General features: G+C 34.2%; 2 protein-coding genes across 2 annotated transcripts in view; one reads left to right on the forward strand and one right to left on the reverse strand.

Moving 5' to 3' along the window:
• Positions 1–10,672, reverse strand: part of crb2b (crumbs cell polarity complex component 2b) — a 33,512-nt gene extending 22,840 nt beyond the window's left edge. The window contains exons 1-2 of the mRNA XM_059523382.1: positions 10,424–10,672; positions 902–1,597 (exon numbers count right to left, since the gene is read on the reverse strand). Of these exons, the coding sequence (XP_059379365.1) occupies positions 902–1,597; positions 10,424–10,490 (763 nt within the window). The 5' untranslated portion in view covers positions 10,491–10,672. The remainder of the gene's footprint in view (positions 1–901; positions 1,598–10,423) is intronic.
• On the forward strand, positions 7,845–23,075 carry LOC132114973 (proline rich transmembrane protein 1B-like). The gene is made up of 5 exons (XM_059523383.1): positions 7,845–7,861; positions 17,398–17,414; positions 19,092–19,390; positions 22,611–22,739; positions 22,824–23,075. Exons 2-5 carry the CDS (start codon positions 17,405–17,407, stop codon positions 22,968–22,970), a joined length of 585 nt encoding a protein of 194 aa, XP_059379366.1. The 5' UTR covers positions 7,845–7,861; positions 17,398–17,404; the 3' UTR covers positions 22,971–23,075.
• The last annotated feature ends 2,280 nt before the right edge of the window (positions 23,076–25,355 follow it).

Below are 25,355 nucleotides of genomic sequence, written 5' to 3' on the forward strand. Positions count from 1 at the left end.
TCTGAATACACTGTTGTATTGTCTATGTGCTTGGCCTTATTTAGAGTACAATGGTATATACTACCAGTTAAAAGTTTGAACATACTTGATTAAACTTATGCTAGATTTTTTCATGATTTCTATAATCTTTTTAGAATTTATTTCTGCTTAAATACCTGAAATAATTTCTGTACACAAATACATTACCATAAAATTTAAATTTTAATAAATGTGTTTTAAATGATTTAACAATTAAATAATAAATATATAGGTTTTTGCGTTACACCTTTTTAGAAACCTTTTTTGCATAAATGTCTGAAATAATTTTTGTAGACAATATAAACAAATATAGTGTTTATCAAATATTAATACAATTTTATTATTATATTTTATTAAATAATTGTACAAAATATGGTTAAAACAATTGTATAAAAGTTTAAATAATTAATATAAAATAAATTGCAGTGAAACTGGCTGACAAAATGTCCAAGGAAACTTAAAAACAATAATATTTTTTTAAATAAATATATATATATATATATTTAGATATTACTAATTTTTTATCTAATATATTTATTTATTTTGTATTTATTAATTTTTAAATAAATATATACATGCATACATATGCAGTAAATTTGGCTAAGAAAATGTCCAAAGAAACGGATGCTTTTATTTTTATTTTTTTATCACAACTGAATGTAATTCTCTAAAAGAACAAGCAGACTTTTCTATGATGTAACAGTTCATTGCTTAAGTTCATTACAGAATCTCATGCATTGTAACAATCTTAGAATATCTTATTCATGCTAGTAAATGACTTTTTTGTTGGCAAAAATTTTTAAATTAATAAAAATGAACTGGTAGAGTATATATTAAAATACCATGACATTACCATCCACAGTACGATTTAGACAGTCTTTACCTGTAAACCCAATGAGACATTCACAGATGTAGTGGTCCTTCCCGTTGATGCACGTCCCGTTGTTCTCACAGGGTTGGGATGCACACTCATTTATGTCGATGTCACAGTGATAACCTTGGAAACCAGGCACACAGTAGCATTGATACAGGTCAATCCCATCCTGACAGATGGCACCGTTCCTGCAGGGCTGCGACAGACACTCATCTATGTCTTCTTCGCAGTGTTGACCCTGGAAACCCGCGGCGCACTGGCACTCGTAGCCGTTCGGTGCCCACACACAGCTGGCGTTATTATAACATGGGTCATCAGCACAGTCTCGCACCCTCGTCCTGCAGTCATCCCCGCTGTATCCGCTGGGACAGTGGCATGAATATCCATCGACTCCATCCACACAGTAGCTCTTGAGTCCCGTACAGGGGTTGCTCTCACATTCATTGATGTTTCGGGAGCAGTTGGGACCATCGAAGCCGTCGGGACACAGACAGGTGTAGTTCTCAGTTCCTGGAGAGCTGATGCAGCTGGACGGACAGCCTGCGTCTTCACACGGGTCGTATAAACGCTCACAGTGTTGGCCTGTGTATATAGGTGGGCTGAAAGAGCAGGTGCAGAGGTAGCCATTCACAGTCGGGGTGCAGGTGCTGTTGTTTCGGCATGGAGAGGACAGACACACGTCAGACGTGACCGAGCAGAACAGACCTGCGGATACAAACCGTGATTAGTGTCACACGCTACAAGAGCATCTTAACCAGGGCCAGATTAACACTTTGTTGTACCCTGGGCAACAATATTCAAGGGCCCCATCATCACGACCCCAGGATCACCATAATATGGTCATATACAGAATATATTACTGTAATATACAGTAAATATACTCAATACTTTAAATTCTAACTGTCATCAGGTGTATTTTGATTTACAAATATTTAAATGCTCATAGAACTACAAATGCACTACTATGTCCCCTATCAAAGACATTCACTCACATATAATGCTATGAAAACAAAACACATCAGCATCTGTATAATCTGGTAAAATTGACCCACTACATCGAGAGGGAGGGCAATATCCTCCATTTTCACAAAAATGAATAAATAAGTAACCACTTTCAAACCATTGTTTATTTAACAACATTTATTCCCAATAAAAAATGTATTGAATTGATAGAGCTATAACAGAAGACCACAGACAACACATCAAGAAACATTTTGGTCCTCAGCTCATTTTAAGCAGAAATCACTCTGACAGGGTGACCCTGTCTCCTCAGAATTCAACAAGGCAATCAAGTTATTAGTCCAACACAAACAATTTGAAATCTGCCAGTTTTCCCTCCACAACAATATACAGCATTTTAATAAAGCTGGCACCTCAAGGAAAAAATAAATAAATAAAATGCAGTATCACTGTTATCTGCTCATAAACATTTTTATCCTAAGCTCATTTTAACTTGTTTTAAAATAGAACAACAACATATCACGGCACAATTAACCAGTTAAACATTTTAGTGCTACATAAACATTTAGAAATCTGTCAATTTCTCTGAAGAAGACAAGACAGAAATAAATGCAACATAATCTGGCAAAACAATTTTAGTCCTCAATAATGAGGAAGGGCATGTTTGAGTTTGAATTTGAAATGCCTTCATTTGGCAAACACATCTTACAATGGCTTTTTTCTGGACTTTGACTGTGCAAACTGGTGTATAACATCTTCAAAATCAAGGTCACTTACAAGTTCATGTCCAATAGCTAAGAGAGAAAATGCAGAGAGCCGTGTCTGCAACATTGTGGTCCTCAGCTCATTTTTAACCCGTTTCAAAACAGAAAATGATCTCTCGCCCTCACAGTTACACGGGTAAGGTAAAAACAGTCTTAGTGCAACATAAACATTGGGAAATGTTGTCTTAAGTCCATGTCTGTCAAGAGCTTGCAGCAGCTGTGCAGGTGAAGTCTAATGCTGCACAAAGTGCTTGAACTGAATAAGTTCATCTGACAAGGAACTATCCAGATCTGTTGGATAAGTGGAGCTCAGCTTAGCAGCTCTTACACGCACATCACAATCTTCACAGTCCCTCTCAAATAAAACCCCAAAGAGGTCACACATGTGTGTAGGCTTCTATTCGCTTGGATAGGCATGAACAAAGACTTGTTGCCTTAAATCTATGCAGTACCCGGTCCCACAGCATAGTCATTATTACCGTCTCCAGTTTATCAAGTTTTGCGACCAATGCAGCAGCTTCGAGTTTAGTTTGTGTTTTCTCATCACAGTCTAAAGATATTTTGGCTAATATATCTCTAATTGCCCAGTAATTTTCTTTGAGAGCTTTTGTGGAGTCTGCTCTGCAATTCCATCGGGTGGTGCTGAGGGATTTAAACATGTATTTAATGTTATGTTCGCTGTTATTGAAAACTGAAAAAATCTGTAAACTGTCGCTCCCAAAAATTTAATAACAGCCACCACACGTCTGAGGACTTCTTTCCAGTACTGCTGTTCTGACTCACACTGTCGGGCAAGAGAAGCGTCCACTCTGCATGCATCTTTAGATCTGTGCAATAAAGACAGCATGTTATGTCTATGTTCTGCACTCTTTTCGTGATCACTAACCCTCTCTGGATGTTTCCAATCACAGAATCCGATGATAAATGCATGCTTTTGGGATGACAGAAGTTTGCATGCATAACAATAAACTGATCCAGTTGATGGCGAGTAAAGAAGCCATTCCCTTGGCACAATTTGATTGTTTGGGAGCCGGCAGTGAAGCAAATTGTTGGTGAGGGAGCGTGTCCTGCTACTTCCAAGTCCGGACTCCCGATGCAGGATACTTGGCGGCCCGGTTCTGGAAAGCTGCAGGCCCTCTGTAAATCGCTTCTTCCCGGAGCCGCTCCATAACGGCCCCCCACAGTGCAGGATCCCCAGGGAGTAGAGGCGTTGAGATGCAGGGGCTGCTCCCAGACTCGACAAGTGGCTCAGGTGGCGCCGGCGCCGGCGGTGACACTAGAGACCCACCATCACCGCTTCCCTCTACGATCAGACTCGCTGCCTCTGGGTTGTTGCTTGAAGTTGCTGCTGGCTCTTCGCTCTCCGGGCTGTAAACGTAAGCTGGCGGTGTAGAAAAGTACTGGCTAGCTGAGTTGTCCTCGTCGTTGACGGAAGCTGACTTAACAGAACTGTCGGCAACATTAACAGGAGTGAAGAAATTACCTATTTTAGGTATATACTTTAAATTTTCTGCGTTTCTGATGTCCTTTTCCTTTTTTAATTTCCGCTTCGCGCTCCCACTTAGCTTCTCCATGTCAGATTTTTATCTGTTGTAGCAACGCCTGATGTAACCCGCTCGGCGTAACATTTGACCCACCTCATGCGGACTGACCAATGAGGAGAGGGTCTTAACTTGAGGCCCTCTCTTCATTGGTCATTCCGCATGAGACTGACTCTCAACCGCTCTCAACTCACGTTCAAAGTCATAGGCAGCGTAGCGTCTCTCTGTGCAGCGCAAAAGCCCGTGTTGACAGTTTGTTTAATATATAGCGGGAGATTACCAGATACAGTATTTTGCTCGTGCCCTTGCTTCCCTGGGCCCTTTAGAGGTCTTGGGCCCCTGAGCAATTGCCCAGTTGCCCGTATGGTTAATCCGGCCCTGATCTTAACAAAGATGAAGCGACAGAACGATAGATAGATAGATAGATAGATAGATAGATAGATAGATAGATAGATAGATAGATAGATAGATAGATAGATAGACAGACAGACAGACAGACAGACAGACAGACAGACAGACAGACAGACAGACAGACAGATAGATAGATAGATAGATAGATAGATAGATAGATAGATAGATAGCTAGATAGATAGATAGATAGATAGATAGATAGATAGATAGATAGATAGATAGATGAAGTGACAGATAGAAATGATTCCAAAGATATCATTTCTCTATGCCTTTATCGTTATAGTTGTAGTGTGGACTCTGCTATTCTTTAATATTGAGAACGATTTTTAGAACTATATCTTTATCGTTATCTTTATAGTTAATGTGCTTGGTGTGAACGGGCCTTAAGTCACAGAGTAAGAGTAAGTGAGGACAGTATGGAAGATTCACCCTAACAGAGTTAAAGCCTCTTAAAGAAACTTCCCATCAGTGAGAGACCACGAGACTTGCTGGATCCTGTCCACACAGCAGCTCTAACCTGACAGTCTACGCAGCTTTACATCACCGAAATCTCTGATGTGTGACACAAGGGCCTTCAGTGGCATTCAGGACAGCACCACTAAACACACACATCTGAGGGCTGCTGACTGCAGATTTACATCGGACTCCTGCAGGATAAAGAGGCTTTGGTCTTCACTAGTGCCTCCACTGACAGATGGGTGACTGTCTTACCATCTCTGACTAAACCTTCACCAGATGCTTCATCAATGTGTTATCAGCTCGAACGACCACCAGTCACTGAGACTAATCCATCCTCACGCACGGGACACAGAAATACACCTGGCCATTTAGATGTGAGGTCTGATCAGGACCTGTTTGATGTGATTTACTGCTGATTTCTACTGATTCAAGTTAATTAAATACTCTGGTACACTTGAGAAATCAACTACCTAAATCTAACTGTCACGCTTTTATTGAGATAATCTGATGAATCTACCCTGCTAATGCAGACCAGCTACCGGTTTCACCAATTTATGGTTAAAACAAGACAAACAACTTAACTCTGAAAACAAGTCTTAATATTTTAAAGAATAACTTGGATATTGTTAGTAATATTTCAAGATGAACACTTACTGGATTTAAAACCAAATCCAGACATAATGTTTTTGAAGAATCATGAGTATGAATCATCATTGTATTGCATTGCATTAAGCTTTGATTGTCAAACTAAGCATTTAAACATTATCTCATTAAGACATTTTGGGGGATATAGAGTGATGATGACTATGATATTTACATGCATTTTTATTATTATAAAGATCTCACTGATTTACTTTACACGCTATCAGAATGTATGTACACTTTAGGTGCTAATGTGCACTCTTTAGTTGTAAATGACGTACCCAGTGACAGCTTTGGTTTGTATGTTGTGTTAAAAAAAATGTTGTATTTCATAAAATCAACTTTTTCTGATTAGTATTTCATATGTCAGCAGGGTTAAGGATATTTAGTCATTTTGCTAAAAGTGAAGGACACATGTAAACATCAGTCACTGGCCTTCACACTTTCAGTAGACAAGAACAAAGAGAGAAACTGTGTCACGATGTCTAGTCTATGAATGACCTACAGTCTCTAATCCAGGATCATCTGCTCTGAGAAAGAGAGAGAGAGAGGGGTGAGCTTCAGAGAGACACTGATCGAAACCAACACAACTCTCTGCTACTTTGTCATCCACATATTGTTCGAATAAACAGGAAAGTCTGAAGTCTAGACGAGACAGACAGAGCTTACACGGATGGGCTTCAGAAGCTTTCAGATCAAGTCAATTGAAAAACTCTAGTAAACAACATCTCAGGCTTCAAAACCCCTCACAAAGACGAATGGTATGAACCCTCAGGACTATATCAGACCCACGTCCCGAAAACCAGACAGGGCCACTACAGATCATACTTTAATAAACACATGCCACTGAGTATTATTTGCTACTTTGGGATCTTATCAGCAAACACAAGCTTTTACCATGGATACAGTTTCATTGAATATCAGTTATGGTAATTTGGGCCTCATCAAAGTCTGCAAACATCTGCATGTTTTCCCACACGATTCCAGCATTAAATCATCTACAGCAGACCAATAAAGAGCCATTAGAAAAGCACAAGTGACCGTAAATCAGATAACTGCACACAAACATACATTAAAACCAATCACAATAAAGTTGAGCTGAAGTTTCCCCAAATCCTGTTTTGATTAAAACTCTAAAGCTGTCTGTAATAAACACACAGGTACAGCAAGTCTCTTGCCTAAAGGCACTTTATTTGCAGGCTCTTTCTGTCTTGTTATTGTTTCCTTGTCATATCCAGTCAGAAATATCTTCCATATTTCAACCAGCTGTTGTTACCAACCTCAGAACGAATGAGAATCAAATTCAAGAATCTTCTTTGAATATTCAGGTTATTTTAACATACAGTACAGTTTATAGCATCATCATTTGCTCTTTTTGAGTCCTAATCGTTTAGATATGCTGTAAAAATGTAAAAAAAATTAAGTATAAACAACATTAAACTTTATTTTATTCATGCTATTTTCTAATACTGTGCTGTTATCATCTTATTTGAACTCAAAAGTACTCATTGCTCTAAAGGACCCTCACAGAAAATCATGTTAATGTTTACAACGGTTTTCTTCATGCCTTATAGTTGCATTTAGCAGATTAAGCAATTACATTTAATGACAATACAAAACCTTGATATGACTGTACTGTATGTATGCAAATAAAATGGACGTACTTATATATATATACAATTTTATATAAAGAATTGTGTGATAGTATAGTTATATTTTGCAACAAAAAAAATTAAGTAGTTGCTAAATTGTACAGTGTTTATTGCTTTGCATGAGTTTACAGTATATATGCAAATAGATTTGTTTATAATATATATATCTTTACATACAGACCTATATGATTTTAGTAAATGTTTAGTGACTGATGTAAACAATCAGAGATTTGCTGTTTAGTAAGTATTGCTTTGTGTGAGTATGCATGTACTATATCCAGCTTTTACTATATCACTGGGTGATCATTTCAAATGTCTTTTTATGTACGTTCATCTCATTTGTAAACATAAAGAGATAAAAGAAAAAGCTGCAGCTGCACTTCATCAAAAACTCATTTGGATTGTGAAACACAACGCAGCACCATTAGTGTCTGTCCTGGGCTGAAATGTTTTTGTTGATGTGATTCAGGGGGAGCGTTGTACTCTTTAACCCTAGTGAGTCTGCTCTTGTGTTATCTGCAGCCCTGACGACCTCTGACCTCTCTGTGTCCGACAGATCTCAGAGACATGAGCCTCCTCTGAGAGATGGATGAATCCAGTGTCTGGTACAGACTCTCACGCACAGGAGAGGGAGGAGAAAACACACACATGCTGGGGAAGAATGAGAAGAATAGTCCAATATCCAGGAAAACACTCAAAGTACTACAGATTTTTCCCTACAGTGGCAACAATCTACTAATGCGTCACAAGCATGTTTCTGGATATAGCTTTAATGTAACTAAATGCTTGGAATACTATAGTAACTTTACATGTTGTTTTCAAACACAAACTATAAGTCTATCCCGTCACGGTCACGGCTTCATCACAGCTTAGGGATACAATGCAGCACATTCAGTCAAAAACATGCGAGCTGCTATTGCACAAAGAGTGAAGTGGCCGCGCTCTCCAGCAGGGTTTCCATGGAACTGGTCAACTATGCCGCGCGCTTTTAATCTGCTCAAAAGTACCCCGAATTCAGGCTTCCCGCAAATGCAGAAATAGGTCACAGCTTCATTTGAGGTGGAGCACACCCAAAATTACTTAGAATGAAACTCCCGCCAGAACAATGAGACACACACTCATCAGATGACGCACAGCTGTTTGATTCATAAGCTAATGATAAATTATGAGAAACAGCTCATTAGTGGTGCTGCTTGAACTAACAGTGTGTGTGTCCTCCTGAAGCATGTGTGTGTGTGCTGGTGTTTTGATTAGTGATCAAATGCACCATTATCAACTGCTGCACCAGAAAACAAGTGAAAAAATACTGTTCCCTAGACACACAAGTCTAGCAAAACCCTATAACACACTACAAATTGGAAATGCCCTAGCAAGAGCCCACAACACCCTACAGTACTGGAAAGCAAAACCCTGGCAACTCTTCCGAAAAAAACTGTGCTTGACTGTACTGAATGTGCACTTGTAGTGTACTTCAAATATTTTTTATTTTTTTTTGAAAAGATGTACTTTGCAGATACTATATTAATGCAACAATAGAGAGTGCATTTTTCGTTTGTTTTGAAACACGCTTAAACTACACTATTAAAAATTGCACTTTGTAATAGTATAAAATTCAAAATGCATTAATGCGTCTGAAAACATTACATTCACTTCATACGTGGTAATGCACAGAAACATCTCATGCAAAACAAACGTCAAACAATGAGACGCCAATTAAGTAATGCATTACTACAATTTATCTCTAAAACCATGTGTTCATGCATACGTTTACCCTCAGACCGAGTGACAGGAACATGCTGAGGAGCTCAGCAGCGTCTCAATGGACAGTGACTGAGTGTTTGTGCTGAATGCAGTCTCGATGAGGGGCTTTTCTGATTATCCCTCATTCTAAACAATCTGATGGCCAGCTGGCTGCACTTGTCCTCTACATGCGCTAATGCCCAATTACTGCAGCTCTTCTCTTACAGCTCCCCCCGCCACACAAATCCACATACAGAGAGCGACAACTCTCCCTCTTTCACACACAAAATACATCTGCCGACAGAACAAAACAACCTGCCAACTGCAGATGCTCAACTTCCTAAAGCAGAACTCATCAAAGAGCCACTTGTTGCTTTGAATCTTTTAATTACATGCTAAAATGGAAGTGAAGAGACTTCAGATCATGAAATTGTGGTTCAGTAGTTGTCAAAACAATACTTTGTCTAACTACTTTGTCTATTTTATATCGATTTATAAGCACTTTTTATGAACCTAGAGATTAAAGTCTAGAAATTAGAGTCTACGTAGAATATTTGCACGTTCAATTATTAATTTGTCACACGATAGGAGTACTATAGTGAATTGCAAAAAAAGCTCAAATGTGATTATAAATGGAGAAAAACATTAACTATGTTACAGAAATGTTTATACACTTTCTCTAATTTATTCCTATACACATTAACCTAAAATGCTGATGGGCATGTTATGCATAAACTACTTGTTTTCTACTATAACAGGTTACAGTTCAAAAGTTTGGGCTCTGTAAGAGAATTGAATGTTTTTGAAAGAAGTTTCTTCTGTTCACCAGGGCTGCATTTATTTGATCAAAAATATAGTAAAAACTGTTAATATCCCTACCATTTAAAAACAGTTGTTTTCTATGTGAATATATAGTGAAATGTACTGTAATTTATTTCTGTGATGTGCAGCTGTATTCAGAGTGTCACATGATCTTCAGAAATAATTCTAATATTCTGATTTGCTGCTCAAGAAACATTTCTGATTATCATCAATGTTAAAAAAACAGTTTATTTTTGTGGAAACTGTGATGCATTTTATTTTTCATGATTCTTTGATGGATATAAAGTTCAAAAGATCAGCATTTATTTGATATTGACATCTTTTGTAACATTATAAAAGTCTTTACTGTCACTTTCGATCAGTTTAATGCATACTTTCTGGAAAAAAAAAAAATAATAATAATACATACACCAAACTTTTGAGAGGTAGTGTACTGTATATTAAAATGTTACTGACCACACACACACACGTTTTTCTATTAGTCAAATGAGCTTTACAGAAAAAAAAGTAAAATCTGAAAGTATCATAAACGTGTCTTACCCAACTTGAACATCAGTGACAGCAGGACTGCTCTTTTATATCGTAAATAGACCGGTCCAAACTCCATGTCCTGAAATGATGCTTGACTTCCAGCCTCTAAACCCGCGGACACGCGCTGAAGTCTCCCCGCATCACCGCGCTCTCATCCGGCGCGAGGGAACTCTGTCTGTCCGTGTCTCGCTGCTGCTGAGCTCCTCTCCGCGGTATGATGGAAAACACGGTGTGGATGTTTGCCAGGGAATCTGTTCTCCTGCTCCTATCAAACCCACTCCTGCTGGCTATCAAATCTTCCTCCTCTTCTCTGTCTGTATCTGTCACTCTCTCCCTCGCTTTGATTTAACTCCACCCTGTCTCTCTCTCTTTCTCGGTGTATGTTTGAGTCTATATCTCTCTCTCTTTCTCTAGGAGGCAGATGGTCAGTTCCTCCGAACACCTTTACGTGACCTTCATCACAGATGAGTGTTAGTCTAAGCTAATAGCAACTGTTAAACCCGACAGCACTTGGATAGTTGACAGTGTACTTTTTCAACAATCCATCTGCTGTTAAGTTACAGGTTTACATAGGATTATATATTAGATGCTGCAATTGTTCACAATTTTCTTTTACATCACTATTTTGTAATGTAGTCTCCCAACATGAAGATTATGAGAAATGCATGGCTATTAAGCATGCATGAAAAATAATGAGGATGCATGATTATTAATATTAATAAAAAAATGTTGCTTAGTTTTAGAAAACAAACTTTTGAACCAAAATCTCTAAAGTTAAGATCAGTATTAATTGACTATAGTCTCTTTATGAATTTATATATATATATATATATATATATATAATCCATTTATTTTCTTTTGTTATGGCTCTGTTGTCCTTTTCGTGTGTATAAAGTTTTTTTTATAACATTTTTATATTTATATTAGTAATTCTAGTATATCAAAGTTAAACTAATAAAAAAATGCAAAATGTTTTTTTTTTCAGTTAATACATATGTTTATTTGCATTTCAAGTGATTAAAATGTTTATAGTTTTAATTAAAGTTTAAACTAGTTTAAACTAGCAACACGGCTTAAATGTAATTAAAAAAAAGAAAGATATTTTACACAATATTTGATTACGCGAAATATCTTTTTTTTCTAGATTATAACTGAACACCACTTGCTCACTTAAACACACAAGTAAAACAGCCACAAATGTGTGCAAACAACTATTTTAAACAATAGTTATTTTTCATATACTATTTTAGAAACTGTTTAATATAGTAGAAAACGATAAAACATGGGCTAGTAAAATATTGTGCATGTCATTGTGAACACAGCTGCTGTCACATACTCAGATCTGTTAGCTTCGACATTAAAAGAATAGTTCACACAAAAATGAAAATCCTCTCATCATTTTCTTCCCCCAGTCCTGTATGAGGTTTTTCTTCAGCTGAACACAAAAGATGATATTTTGAATAATGTAAGCATAATGCATTGTAGTCATTTATTCCATACAATGGAAGTCAATGGCTACCGTCAACAATTTGTTCCCCAACAATCTTCAAAATATCATCAGGTAACAGAAAATTATGAAGACTGAGGATCTGCTAAATGCATAAATGTTAGTAGATGACAGAATGATGATTGTTGGGTAAACTACTGTACCCCATCACATAATCAGCAATTGATCCAGTGCTTTAACACAGCGTCTGATCTCTAATCGGATCTCAGTCCTCTCGGGAATCAAGAGCAGATGCTGGTTAATTAAACTCCTGATGTAAATACAGGTACACATCACTCATGTCATGCCAGACTCCTTCTGCATTCCTCACCAGACCCTCGTTAAACTCCAGCGGGGTGTTCCTCTGATCTAATGGACTCAAAACGTTCCAGACATTTTATTCAAATGAAGGAGATTATAAGCTTTACTACACATTCTTGTGTGAGGTGTTTACCATGAAATGAGGTCTGTGCCTATACAACATAAAAACACACAAATCGAATCTAGTTTAAGCTTTTAGTTGCATTTATCTTTTATAAATTGTCTGAATGCAGCTCATTAGATCAGGTGTGTTTTTTCTTCACTAACTTCACTTTTGCATTTGCATAAGCTGTTGTTTTGATGTTTAGTGGATGCATGAAGTCACTTCTTCCTATTCAGACATATTTGACATATACTGGCCTATATCATGTAATGCAATATATAATTTTCACATATACTGTACATTCCCTGGGTAAGAGATATGTTTATAACATATTAAATCCCCATAGTAATATTTGTATATGTATATAAAGTATGATGATGATTTATGTAGGAATCCATATTTGGCAGCAAAATATATTTATATATATTATTATTAAAACAATTTTATAAATGTCCTTCTTATATTTACTTGTATAATATCAACATGTTTTGGTTTATTTTAGGATGGCTATGCATGCACATGATGTACAAAAATGTTTTGCACATACATGAACATATATAATGTTATGGGATAGATATGTATTTTAATACATGAAATTGGTCCAATTTCTAATTGGTTTCAAAAATGTTTTTACTTCATATGAAAATATACTGTATTTCATACAGTATATGGAAATACAAGATATGTGCAAATATTGTCTCAGGTTCACACGGGTGTCCTTCAATATTTTGACATGACAAAACAAAACAATATTGTTTTTTCATCATTTCAAACCAACTTCATATATTTTTTAAATATATATATATATATATTTAATATATATATATATATATATATATATATATATATATATATATATATATATATTTAATATTATATATATAAATATATATATATATATAAATATTTACATGTATATATTTGTATTCATATTATTTGTATTTTAAATATATTCAATATATGAACATAATATGTTTTTCTTATATATTTACATGCACATGTTTGTATTTATATATTTATATATACATAATAAATATACACAGTACACACACACATATTATGTAAACAAAAACTTTTATTTTGGATGCGATTAATCGTTGGCCAGCACTAATAAAAACATTCAGTTTTTCACAAAATAAGAAAAAAAAATTTCAGATTGATTTATTCAAATACAGTATGCCTCATTGCTTTCAGTTTGAAAAACTGACAATTATAACAAATAATAGCTTTTTTGTTTGTGTGCATATACACATAGTTCGAGGACAAACTGAAAATAAGATTTGCTGATAATAAAGCACAATGACAGATTTGCATGCATTTTTTTTTTAAAAAGACCTGTGATTTTGGACTATTGGGAAGAGTTTTCAGCACAGCTCAAGGGACATTTGGGAGAAATAAAATGATTAGTTATGCTTTAGTATAACATGCATCAGTAACATAAGGCCCTTTAAGAAGGTAGTGGCATGTGAGTGTGCTTCACTCAGCACTACTACTGACTCATGTACTACATTATTACAGCATCAGCTAAAGCTCAGCGAGGGAATAAACAGCAGTCAGAAGATAGTGAAGCCCTGACGACACACACACACACACACACACACACACACAGACTGAAGCACTTAGTTTGGAGTGACTCTGAATCATGATGAAGTGAGTGAACGCAGAAAGAGTGTGAGATTGAGCCTGATGCTCTTAGACATCTGCTGCCTGAACCCATCAGGAGTCCATCAGACTGATTTAAAGAGCTTCACCAAACACTTTGACATCTTTTGGGCTTTTAAACAGAGCCCAGTGCCTACCACTTCCTCCTTTTAACCATTCTGGTCTATCTGTGTCTATCATTCTGCCATTTAAACCTGTAACTACTCACAATAATTTTGTTTTTATTATTTATTTTTTACGGATCAGTTAATTACACAATTTTTTTTGGGAGCATCACATTTGATACATCAGGCTTTTGCGGCTCATAATGTCATGTTGTCAGGAAAAACGTCCCAAAGTGACCAAAAATATGCAAATATTAAAAAAAAACGATTGTCAAAAAAAGGCTTTTGACAGTCATTTTTTTGTCTCATCTCATCATTGCATTGCATTATATGTTTTGATAATAGGCCTATAACTAACCATTTAAATATCATATGGGAGATATAGAGTTACAACTGATATCTGTATGCATTTATGTAAGTATCTGCTGGACTGTTATACAGATCTCATTGATTTACATTACAAACATCAGAATGTCGTCACTTTTTATCCATATCAATATCAGCATCTGCACCAAACTGCATATTTTAGCTCACTTTGGGCCACTGAAAAAAAGTCACTTTCACTTTACAAGAATCAGTATAACTTTTATTTAAAGAAAAAAGTCTAAACGATCAATTTAGATGACAGAAGGCATGAAGTAGATTGGTGTGACTTTTTCAGCAAAGTTTTGATCATATTGATCATTCAGGGGCCTATCAAACATTGGTTAAATATGACTATAAAGTTTTTTAGACTTTCAGCATCACAAGATCATCAAAAACCCTTCTAGTTTACCTAAAAACTCTTTCTCTGTTGATAAAATAAATGTGATATTTTCTTCTGGAACTATGTTTCAATCATCACCCAAAGATTTAGCCGACAGAACAATGAAAACATCTTTGCACACTGTATAAACTCTGTCTTATCTCCAGCAGCTCCGCTCTTCTGCTCTTCAGATTGATGTTTCTTAAAGCCCCACTCCATCTCATCCCACATGTTCGTCACTCTGGAGGAATTCCACAGCGATCACCAGGAGAACACGGATGTTTCGCCTCATTCATCATCTCTGGAGTTTTTCACTCTGTAGAAGTGTTTGGAACTCAATGCACAACTCAGTTTTTGAGATGCATGATGTCACACTCAGTGTTTGAACACTACAGGAGCTAAAGCAGCAGACAGACACTGTAAATGACTGTAACTGTAAAAAAAAAAAAGAGACTTATTTTTTTTTATCACCTACAAGTCATGTCAGAACGATCATGTTTATGAGCTCCAGTTAGAATTTTTGTTTATTTATTTTCTCTGTATTTCTTTTTTAATTTCATTACAAAAATCCATATTTTTGTTGCTTTCGCTCACAAAACTATTGAGAGAGTCTCTGCACAAAACTATTTTTGAGATACATTTTATTTTTCAGGATTCTTTCATGAATAAAAAAAAATTCAAAATAACAGAATTTATTAGATTCATTTGTAACATCATAAATGTATTCCGTCACTTTTGATCAATTAATGTGTCTTTGATGAATAAAAGCATTTATTTTGAGAAAAAAAATAAGGATAACAAATTGCCGTGAATTTTTTTTTATGTGAGGAACAGATCAACATTTTAGGTGATATTCACTGAAATGTACATTTAATGGAATCTAAACAAACTTATCAAATGTACCTATAATGCAAATGCATGTAAAAATAAAATAAAAATAATAAAATTAATAATTCGAAATATTGTTTTTTAATAAAATTAAAAATGTATAAATTAATAATAAGATAATAATAATACAAATAATATAATAAATATCAACCATAATTGCTACATGGCAAAATTTTACATTTTTGAGCATGCATTTATTGAATAAAAATAAAATAATAATGTTATAATAATATAATCATAAAAATACAAATGATGAAAACAAACAATAATCCAATATAATAATGTAAATAAATTAATTAATGAATGAATAAATAAATGCCAACAATAATTGCTGCATGGCTAAATTTGGTCATTTTACTAAATAATTACATGCATTAATTAAATAAAAATAAAATAATAATATAATCATAAAAATAGAAATAAAAACTAACAGATAAATAAACGGTCAACAATGATTGTTGCATGGTAAAATTTAGCAATTCTACTATAACTGTATTTATTATTAACTATTTTTGAGCTTGCATTTAACAACAAGCTCTTGTTTACACAGAGTAATACAGCAGGCAACACAACTGCAACAATGGACGACTGGAGCATGCATTATAATGAAAATCATACTAATGGAGCAAGAATGCATTCATTAATATTGCACAAGCACTTTAAATTTGTGTGTGTAATCAATTTATTCTACTAATTGTGTGCATCCTGCAGGGATGAACTTAGTCCTTTAAAGAAACCCATGCCAAGCAAAGTAATCATTACTCTAGGCATGAGTGAAACATTAATCTGTCAGCTAATCAGTGCCCTCTACTGGAAACCTATAATAATAATGACAATAATGTTCGTAGAATGTACACTAGGATAGACCTGGATGGGGAATTAAAGGGCTTTCTTCTAGTTTAAGCTACAGGAGATGCATTAGAAAAGTCAACATCAGTTTTCCTATGAGACTGTGCTGGATCTGCTGAATAAAATATGTATAATTATTCATATTATAAGTTATTTAATAATTGATTTAATATTTCACAATATATATGACAAATATATATGACAACTTTTAATTGTAAAATTAATTTAAATTGTGTGTGTGTATGTATATATATATATATATATATATATATATATATATATATATAATAAAATAAAAAATTTATAATTAAAATATATTGATTTATTTATAGAAATATAAGTAATTTATAATTTTCCAATTACATTTGTAAGTCATAAAAATTTTATTATTATATTTTTTAAATTATAAAAATGTTGTTGTATATATTTACATTTTCATTTAGAGGTAGGGTTATAAATATATTCCTTTAAATGAAAACTTATATAAAAAAAAAAACTTTTATAATTTAAAATTGTAATTATATATATATATATATATATATATATATATATATATATATATATATATATATAATCAAATTTAATTATTTTATGCATGACACGTTTGTTTACAAGAACAGACACATGAGTAATGCTTACAAGGACACTCATAAACACAAGCACACGGTCTCAGTCGTCAATTATTAAACAAACACAATACTGTTCAGTGAGAGAGAGAGAGAGAGAGAGAGAGAGAGAGAGAGAGAGAGATCACACAGCCATTTCACAAAGACACAAACACACACGCAGCGTTGACACACTCCTGCTGGATATTTCTGAGGATTATTCCCTGATGGACCCAGGTAAAATGACCGGCCTTTATCATTCATGCTTTCAGTCCAGCACAAACTCATGGAGACGTGTTCATCTGGTCAGAACGAGATTGAACCAGTGTTGTCTTAGTATTACTAAAATACATTGATAGTTTTTGTTAATACCGTGAATTAGATAGGATTTTTTTTTATTTTCTGTTTTCACTTAAATTTTACTTAAAAAGTTTTCGTAATTTACAAATAATTGTCGTTTTGTCATGTTTATTATTATTTTTAAAATATGTTTAATTTAATCATTTTTATTTTGTAGTTTCTTTATGGTTATTGTATTACTTCAGTTTAAACTAAACAAAAATCAGAAATTTTGTGTTGACAACTAACTGAAATAAAACCAGTTTACGTATTTGTATATATATAAAAACATCTCAGAAATCACCTGATCCTTCGGTCATGAGTGTTATTAAAGGATCTTGTATGTCAGCAGTGAATAATTGATAGACTCTTGAGGAGGTGAAGGTTTCTGAACACAGAGTGAGTTTCAGATAACTCTCAGGTGAAATATTACTGTGATGTGTGCAGCAGCACATAAACAATAAACTGCAAAAATCACCTCAGTGTTTATATTTTCAGCCAATGTTAAAGAGTTCATCTGCAATTACCGTAAACTCTCAGACTCTCATTGGTTGAAGTGACTCTGAAGAGGAAATGATGCTGAAAATTCAGTTTTGCATCCCAGGAATACATTTCTAAATACAAAATATTATTTTGAATTGTAACATTTCACAATATTATTGTTTTTATTGCATTTTTGACTGAAAGACTGAAAACAGGACATATAGGAGTCCTGTTTTGTCTGTGCCAGTTATTTTAGAATAATTTATATATATATATATATACTACGAATTCGATTTTATTTGATTTCACTGTAATTTAATATTTCCTTTTAATTGTAGTAATTTTGTTGTTCAATTCAAGATTTTAAATTTCCTTGCTCCTTGTGCTTTTTTTTTTTTTTACATAATATTTCTTAATTCTTAATTAATTAGTCCTAGTTATTTTAATACATTTTTTTTTTTTTAGCAAAAATTATGCCTTGGTAACTAGCTGAAATAAGTTTGAGATTTTTTTGCATTTTTTTGGATGTTTATTTTATTTCAAGTACTTTTATAGTTTTTGTATTATAAAACATTTTTAAACTGCAAAAATATTGAAGATAATCTACAACAAATATTTTGAAATTTTAAATCAATGCATTAAAGTTACAGCATTACAAAATAAGTTGCACAAAAACAACATAAAAGCTTGGATCAATTTGATCAAAAGTGTCAGTAAAGACATTTATAATGTCACAAAAGATTCTATTTTAAATAAATGCTGTTCTTTTGAACTTTCTTTTCATCTGTGAATCCTGAAAAATAAAATGTATCAGTTTCCACAAAAATATCGTGCAGCACAACGGTTTTCAACATTGATATTAATCAGAAATGTTACTTGAGCAGCGAATCAGTATATTTTCACGATTTCTGAAGATTACGTGATACTGAAGACTGAATTAATGATGCTGAAATACAGCTGCACATCACAGAAATAATTTACATTTTATAATACATCTACACAGAAAACAGTTATTTTAAATTGTAATAATATTTAACTATTTTACTGCACTGTTGCTTAAATAATTGCATCTCTGTGTGTCCCGTTCATCAGCCGCTCCTCCAAACATCTCTGATGATCGAACACATCCCGGGTCTCCCGGGCTCCAGGAAGCTCATGATTCCTCCAGACAGAGAGAAGCCACGACATTACCCAGAATCCTCCCCGCCGGTCCCACCATCCCGACCAGCAGCGTCCCACCCAACCCTCCTCCATACAGCCCTCGGGATCCTAAAACAGCCTGCTTCATGTACCCCTCACCCCTGCCACATTATCCCAACCAACCTGGAGTCAATCCTGCTTTCTACCAGCCCTCCTTCCTCCCTAACTCCACTTATCCGTCCTACACTATCGTAAGATCACGCTTTATAATCTCTAACACTCAAACTCATGAATGTGATGCCACTGATTAAAGTCTCAAGCAGAAACAGTAACTGATTAGTTTAGTTACTTTTCAGATTAGTCAGATTACTTACTTTTTATGGATTACATGATTATAAAGTATTCACAGAATGGCAGCATATAATAATTATTGAGTTTCCCGAATACTTTTTTTTTTCTGTCTTTTAAAGTTTCCTTATTTCTGTTAAACTATATAACGTTGAAAATGTGACGCGTGAAGTCTTTGACGTTTTCGTGTTTATTAATGTCTGTTCATGTAATGCAGGGATGCTTTTTTTCCTTTTTTTCAGCCAGTCAACTTTGATGTAAAATATTAAGTTGAAATATCCCTGAGGAAGTGAATATTTTAATAATTTAACGAGATTTGCATGATCACATTTTTCTTATCACATAGACATGCAGACTAAATAATTATTTAGCTTTTTTATGATTAATTATTAGCTTTTTATAAACTCAAATTAAACCCGCTGCAGTTCTTACATTACACCAGGGTTTTTCAAACTGCGGTTAATGTAATGTTTAACGCATTTTTATGACTTTGATATCAAAGAATTTCTTTCTCTGTGCTTTTAATATCAATGTGGTACATTTAATGGTACGTTTAAAACAAGTCAGGTAAAAAGTAATCTAAGTAGTAGTCAGAATACATTACAGGAGTATCCTAGATTACCTGATCCTCCTGTGATCTGTAGTCAGATTAACAGATTAGAGTTAGCAGTGAATATTTCTAGTTTGTAAATCTTTAATCATGTGACTTGAATTAAGTATATAAATAGTTTTAACAAACTAATAAACTTAAGACGCATATACTAACAAAAAGGTGTATAAACCATTATTACTAAAAATGGCTAGAAAGTTTCACAATCAAATAAAGAAATGGAAAGCAACGCATTAAATTAAACATTCATTTTTGAAATAGAAAGCATTTTTTCATTGTCGTTTTTAAAAATACCCCAGCACCAGTTGTTTTATCTACATTTGCAGTGTATTTGAGTCATATAAGTGCATCTCAATACATTAGAACGTCGTGGAAAAGTTAATTTATTTCAGCAATTCAACTCAAATTGTGAAAGTCATGTATTAAAAAAATTCAATGCACACAGACTGAAGTAGTTTAAGTCTTCTTTCTTTTAATTGTGATGATTTTGGCTACATATGACAAAAACCCTCCAATTCAGCTATGGAAGCCCAGGTTTCTTTGACTGTGGCCTTCAGCTCATCTGCATTGTTTGGTCTCTTGTTTCTCAGCTTTCTCTTGACAATACTCCATAGATTCTCTCTGGGGTCCAGGTCTGGCGAGTTTGCTGGCCAGACAAGAACACCAACATTATGGTCATTTAACCAACTTTTGGTGCTTTTGGCAGTGTGGGCAGGGGCATGAAGTGCTCCAAAATTTCTTGGTAAACGGGTTCAGTGACTTTGGTTTTCAAAAAACACAATAGACCAACACCAGCAGATGACATTTCATCCCAAATCATCACAGACTGTGGAAACTTAACACTGGACTTCAAGCAACTTGGGCTATGAGCTTCTCCATCCTTCCTCCAGACTCTAGGACCTTGGTTTCCAAATGAAATACAAAACTTGCTCTCATCTGAAAAGAGGACTTTGGACCAATGGCAACAGTCCAGTTCTTCTTCTCTTCTTCTTCTCGTCAGGTAAGACACCTCTGATGTTGTCTGTGGTTCAGTAAATTCCTTGACTCTTCTGTGTGGGGTGGCTCTTGATGTCTTGACCCCATCCTCAATGTATTCCTTGTGAAGTTCACACAAATACTTGAATCGATTTTGCTTGACAATCCTCATAATTCTCTTGGTTGGTTGTTGATCTTTTTCTTCCACACTTTTTCCTTCGACTCAACTTTCTGTTAACATGCTTGGATACAGCACTCTGTGAACAGCTTATTTGGCACTGAATGTTTGTGGCTTATCCTCCTTGTGAAGGGTGTCAGTGATTGTGTTCTGGACAGCTGTCAGATCAGCAGTCTTCCCCATGATTGTGTATCCTAGTGAACCAAACTGAAAGAATATTTTGAAGACTTAGGAAACCTTTGCAGGTGTTTTGAGTTGACTGGCATGTCACCATATTCTAATTTGTTGAGATGGTGAACTGGTGGGTTTTTGTTAAATGTTTGCCAAAATCATCACAATTAAAAGAACCAAAGACTTAAACTACTTCAGTCTGTATGCATTGAATTTATTTAACACACAAGTTTCACAATTTGAGTTGAATTACTGAAATAAATCAACTTTTCCACAACATTCTAATTTATTGAGATACAACTGTAAAAATGCAGGTAGTTTATTATTAACCATTTGCATTAAAAAAAAAATATATATTTTTCAAAATGCATTTGTTCAAATCGCATAATTCTGTTAATTGTGAAAACAATTACATTATTGAGTTAAAAAAAGCATGAACATGGTTAAAATATGGCTGTGGAACAAGCAATATTCATTTGTTAAATTGTTAAAGACTGAAACAAATTGGATTTATTGATGATGGCACCTTTTTTTTAAGCTTATTATTATTATTAATCCACTACTTCTTCGTTCTGGGAGTCTATGGCAACCCATAGAAATGCTTGCGGAAAAGTTATGAAATTTGTCTCAATATTAACCATAGCAAATCTGGAGTCTCTAACTTATACTATCTAGCGCCACCAACAGGACAAATTTACTCTCATGCTTCAAATGAGTTTTTTTTGTTTTTTTCCGATTCCTCAAATGCTTACCACAATTAAAATTTCTATGGCTCAAGATTTTTCGCAATTTAAAATTTGCTGAAAAATCTTCTGTTTCAAACTCGTCCTAGACGGTGTGTCCAAAATTGGCTCAGATCATCTAAGTTTTTGATATACCAAACTGTTTTCGTAAAGTGTTAAAGAATTAGATGAAGTTTGCGCAAAATTAGACATGAGGCTGTATCTCTGCAACGCTTAAGCAGATTCTGACCAAATTTGGTATGTGTTATAACAAGTATGACCTGAGGGCACATGAGTAGTTTCGGCACAGCGCCACCAACTGGTCCAAAGATATAACAAAAAATTACATTTCTGCTTATAACTTCTGACCAGTTTGGCTACAAATCATTAGATCCTCATTAGATTTGGAATGGCATACCGAATTTATTCTTTCTGTTTGGATCTAAACGTCTAACACTTGATTTCAGTACATGAACGGGCTGCCACTGGGAGATGAGCAGCCACCGTTACCTAAAGATTACCTGGTTGAGTCTCTGCTGGTGACCATTTTCTGCTGTATCATGAGCGGCCTCTTCGCTGTCATGTACTCGCATGAAGTGAGCATCTGAAACACAATGCATTAGTACAAAAACATACATGTACAAATAATATAGTTATATTCATTAATGACCTCTCTACAGACCCGTGCAGCGCTGAACAGGGGTGACATCCGCGAAGCTGAGAAAACGTCCCAGAAGGCTCGTCTCCTTATCATGTTCAGTTTAATTTTCGGCACATTTGTTTTTCTGGGCTGGATTAGTTATGTAGTGATAGTGGTCTGTGTATAGAAACTTACTTCTGCATTTATTTGATCAAAAATACAGTAAAACGGGTAAATATTATTAGAGTCTAAAATAACGGTTTTCTATGTGAATATGTAATTAAACTGTAATTTATTTACAGTTTACAGAGTACAGAGTATTTTTGTAGAAACCGTGATACATTTCAGTTTTTAGGATTCTTTGATGAATAGAAAGTTGAAGAGGACAGCGTTGATCTTTCTTGAAAATCTTTTGATATCATTTATATCTTTACTGTCAACTTGTGATCAATTTAATGCATCCTTGCTGAATAGAAATATTAATTTCTTAAAAAAATTAAAACCAATTTTAAACTGTAGTGTAATTTCTGAAGAAAAAATGTATAAATAAATAAAAACTAAGATGTTATTTGAAAGTACACTATTATTTCTCATTCTTAATTTATATTCTAAAATTAAGCAAATGGTAATAATAGTCATGAAAACTCATCCAAATAGAAGCATGAAAACTCTGTAGTGATCAAAACGTCCAAAAACGTAATTTAAACATTTGATTATTTTTGTACAATATCCTGCAAAAGCAGGCAGAACTGAAACTCCTTGATAGCCATAGAAATGACTCTCATATGAAAAGCAAAAAGTGTTGGATTTAAATATATTTACGTCTTTCATGTTAAACAGATTCAACCCTGATTTTATTAACTCATATTATATAATATGTACTTTCAGATGTCAATCATTTATAGAGTTTGTATTTACATTCAATAACATGCATTTGTTCCTGAAACAGGAAATGAATGTCCTTCCTGTCACTGGTAATAAACCTTGTATTTCTTGACTTGGTTACATAAAGACTACCATCACCTATGATTGCCAACAAATTGAATTAAGTGTACAGTCTCTAGATGTTTGTAAAAAGCACTTTTGTGTGAAGCCTAATGTAAGTATGTTGCACTGAATAAAAAGTAAACTAAAATATGTGTGTTTAAATGATCACTAAAGACCATGAAACCTATATATATATATGCTTTAAATGCATTATTAAGCTTGATTCTTGTCACATAGATTGGAGAGATGCCATTAAATACAATGAAAAAGCAAAAGAGTAAAAAAGCTGGAAGAACAAGAAATGACAAACAGAGAAAAGAAAAGAAATTTCCATGTTGGTTGGTTCATTTCTTCACAAGTTCAGTTTTTGGCCATTATACATACATGAAACAAAAATGATTTACAATAAAGATAAAAAAAATACAAACATCAGAAGTAAAATAAAACAATAAATACAGCACATTGAACACAAAATCTAAATAATGTTCAGCTGCACTTTGACACTAATAAAATAAACAGAAATTAAGCTATGAAGCCAAACTCTGAACTAAGGTAGGTCTAAAATTTATAAAAAAAATAAATATATAAATAGGTGTCATAAAAAACAGGTTGTGCAGTGCAGTTTATTATGGCATAAATGTATGCTTTAAATCAACACACATCGAGCAACCTTGGGTTTCAGAAATTATGCACTACAGAAATAAATAAAATTGCATTATTATTATTATTATAATAAAGTACATTAGTCAGAATAATTTCAGAGGTTATGAAACTCATGCATTGCTCTATAGCTGTGATCTCAAGTGTTGCTATTGAGACAAAAACAGAGCAAAACATTTAACATCAGTAGACGAGCCTTAAAGGAATAACTCAAGCAAAAATGAACATTTGCTAAACTTCAGAGATGTAGATGAGTTTGTTTCATCATCATATTTGGAGAAATCTACAGTGGAGATCAAAATTAGAAAACAACCTGCATTTTCCTAAATTTCAAGGTCACTGCTTAGTGTAGAAGGGGAGTTTTTTAAGCATATTTCATAAATTAATTGTATTCTGAAGCACAATATAAGCCCAAAAACTTATGACCCTGGACCACAAAACCAGTTTTAAGTGTCAATTTTTCAAAATGAATCAATAAATAATCTTTCCATTGATGTATGGTTTGTTAGGATCAGACAATATTTGTCTAAGATACAACTAATCGAAAATCTGGAATCTGAGGGTGCAACAAAATCTAAATACTGAGAAAATCATCTTTAAAGTTGTTCAAATAAATTCTTAGCGATGCATATTACTAAAAATTACGTTTTGATATATTTATTTAAGGTAGGAAGTTTACTAAATATCTTCATGTGTGGATGTGGATCATTGTGATTTTTTATCAGCTCTCATTCTGACGGCACCCATTCACTGCAGAGCATCCATTGATGAGACACTGATGCAATGCTACATTTCTCCAAATCTGATGAAGAAACAAACTCATCCTAATCTTAGATGGCCTGAGGATGAGGAAATTTTAAACAAAGTTTATTTTTGGGTGAACTATTCCTTTAAAAGAACAATGGAATGTGACAACAGCTCATTT

This window comes from Carassius carassius, chromosome 34 (genome assembly GCF_963082965.1).
Source record: "Carassius carassius chromosome 34, fCarCar2.1, whole genome shotgun sequence".
Taxonomy (NCBI): Eukaryota; Metazoa; Chordata; class Actinopteri; order Cypriniformes; family Cyprinidae; genus Carassius; species Carassius carassius.

Excerpts from the sequence above, each read along its gene's own strand:
- LOC132114973 (XM_059523383.1), top strand. Across the intron at positions 19,391-22,610 it reads CTTATCCGTCCTACACTATC|TACATGAACGGGCTGCCACT; the intron begins GTAAGATCACGC and ends ACTTGATTTCAG. Across the intron at positions 22,740-22,823 it reads CTGTCATGTACTCGCATGAA|ACCCGTGCAGCGCTGAACAG; the intron begins GTGAGCATCTGA and ends ACCTCTCTACAG.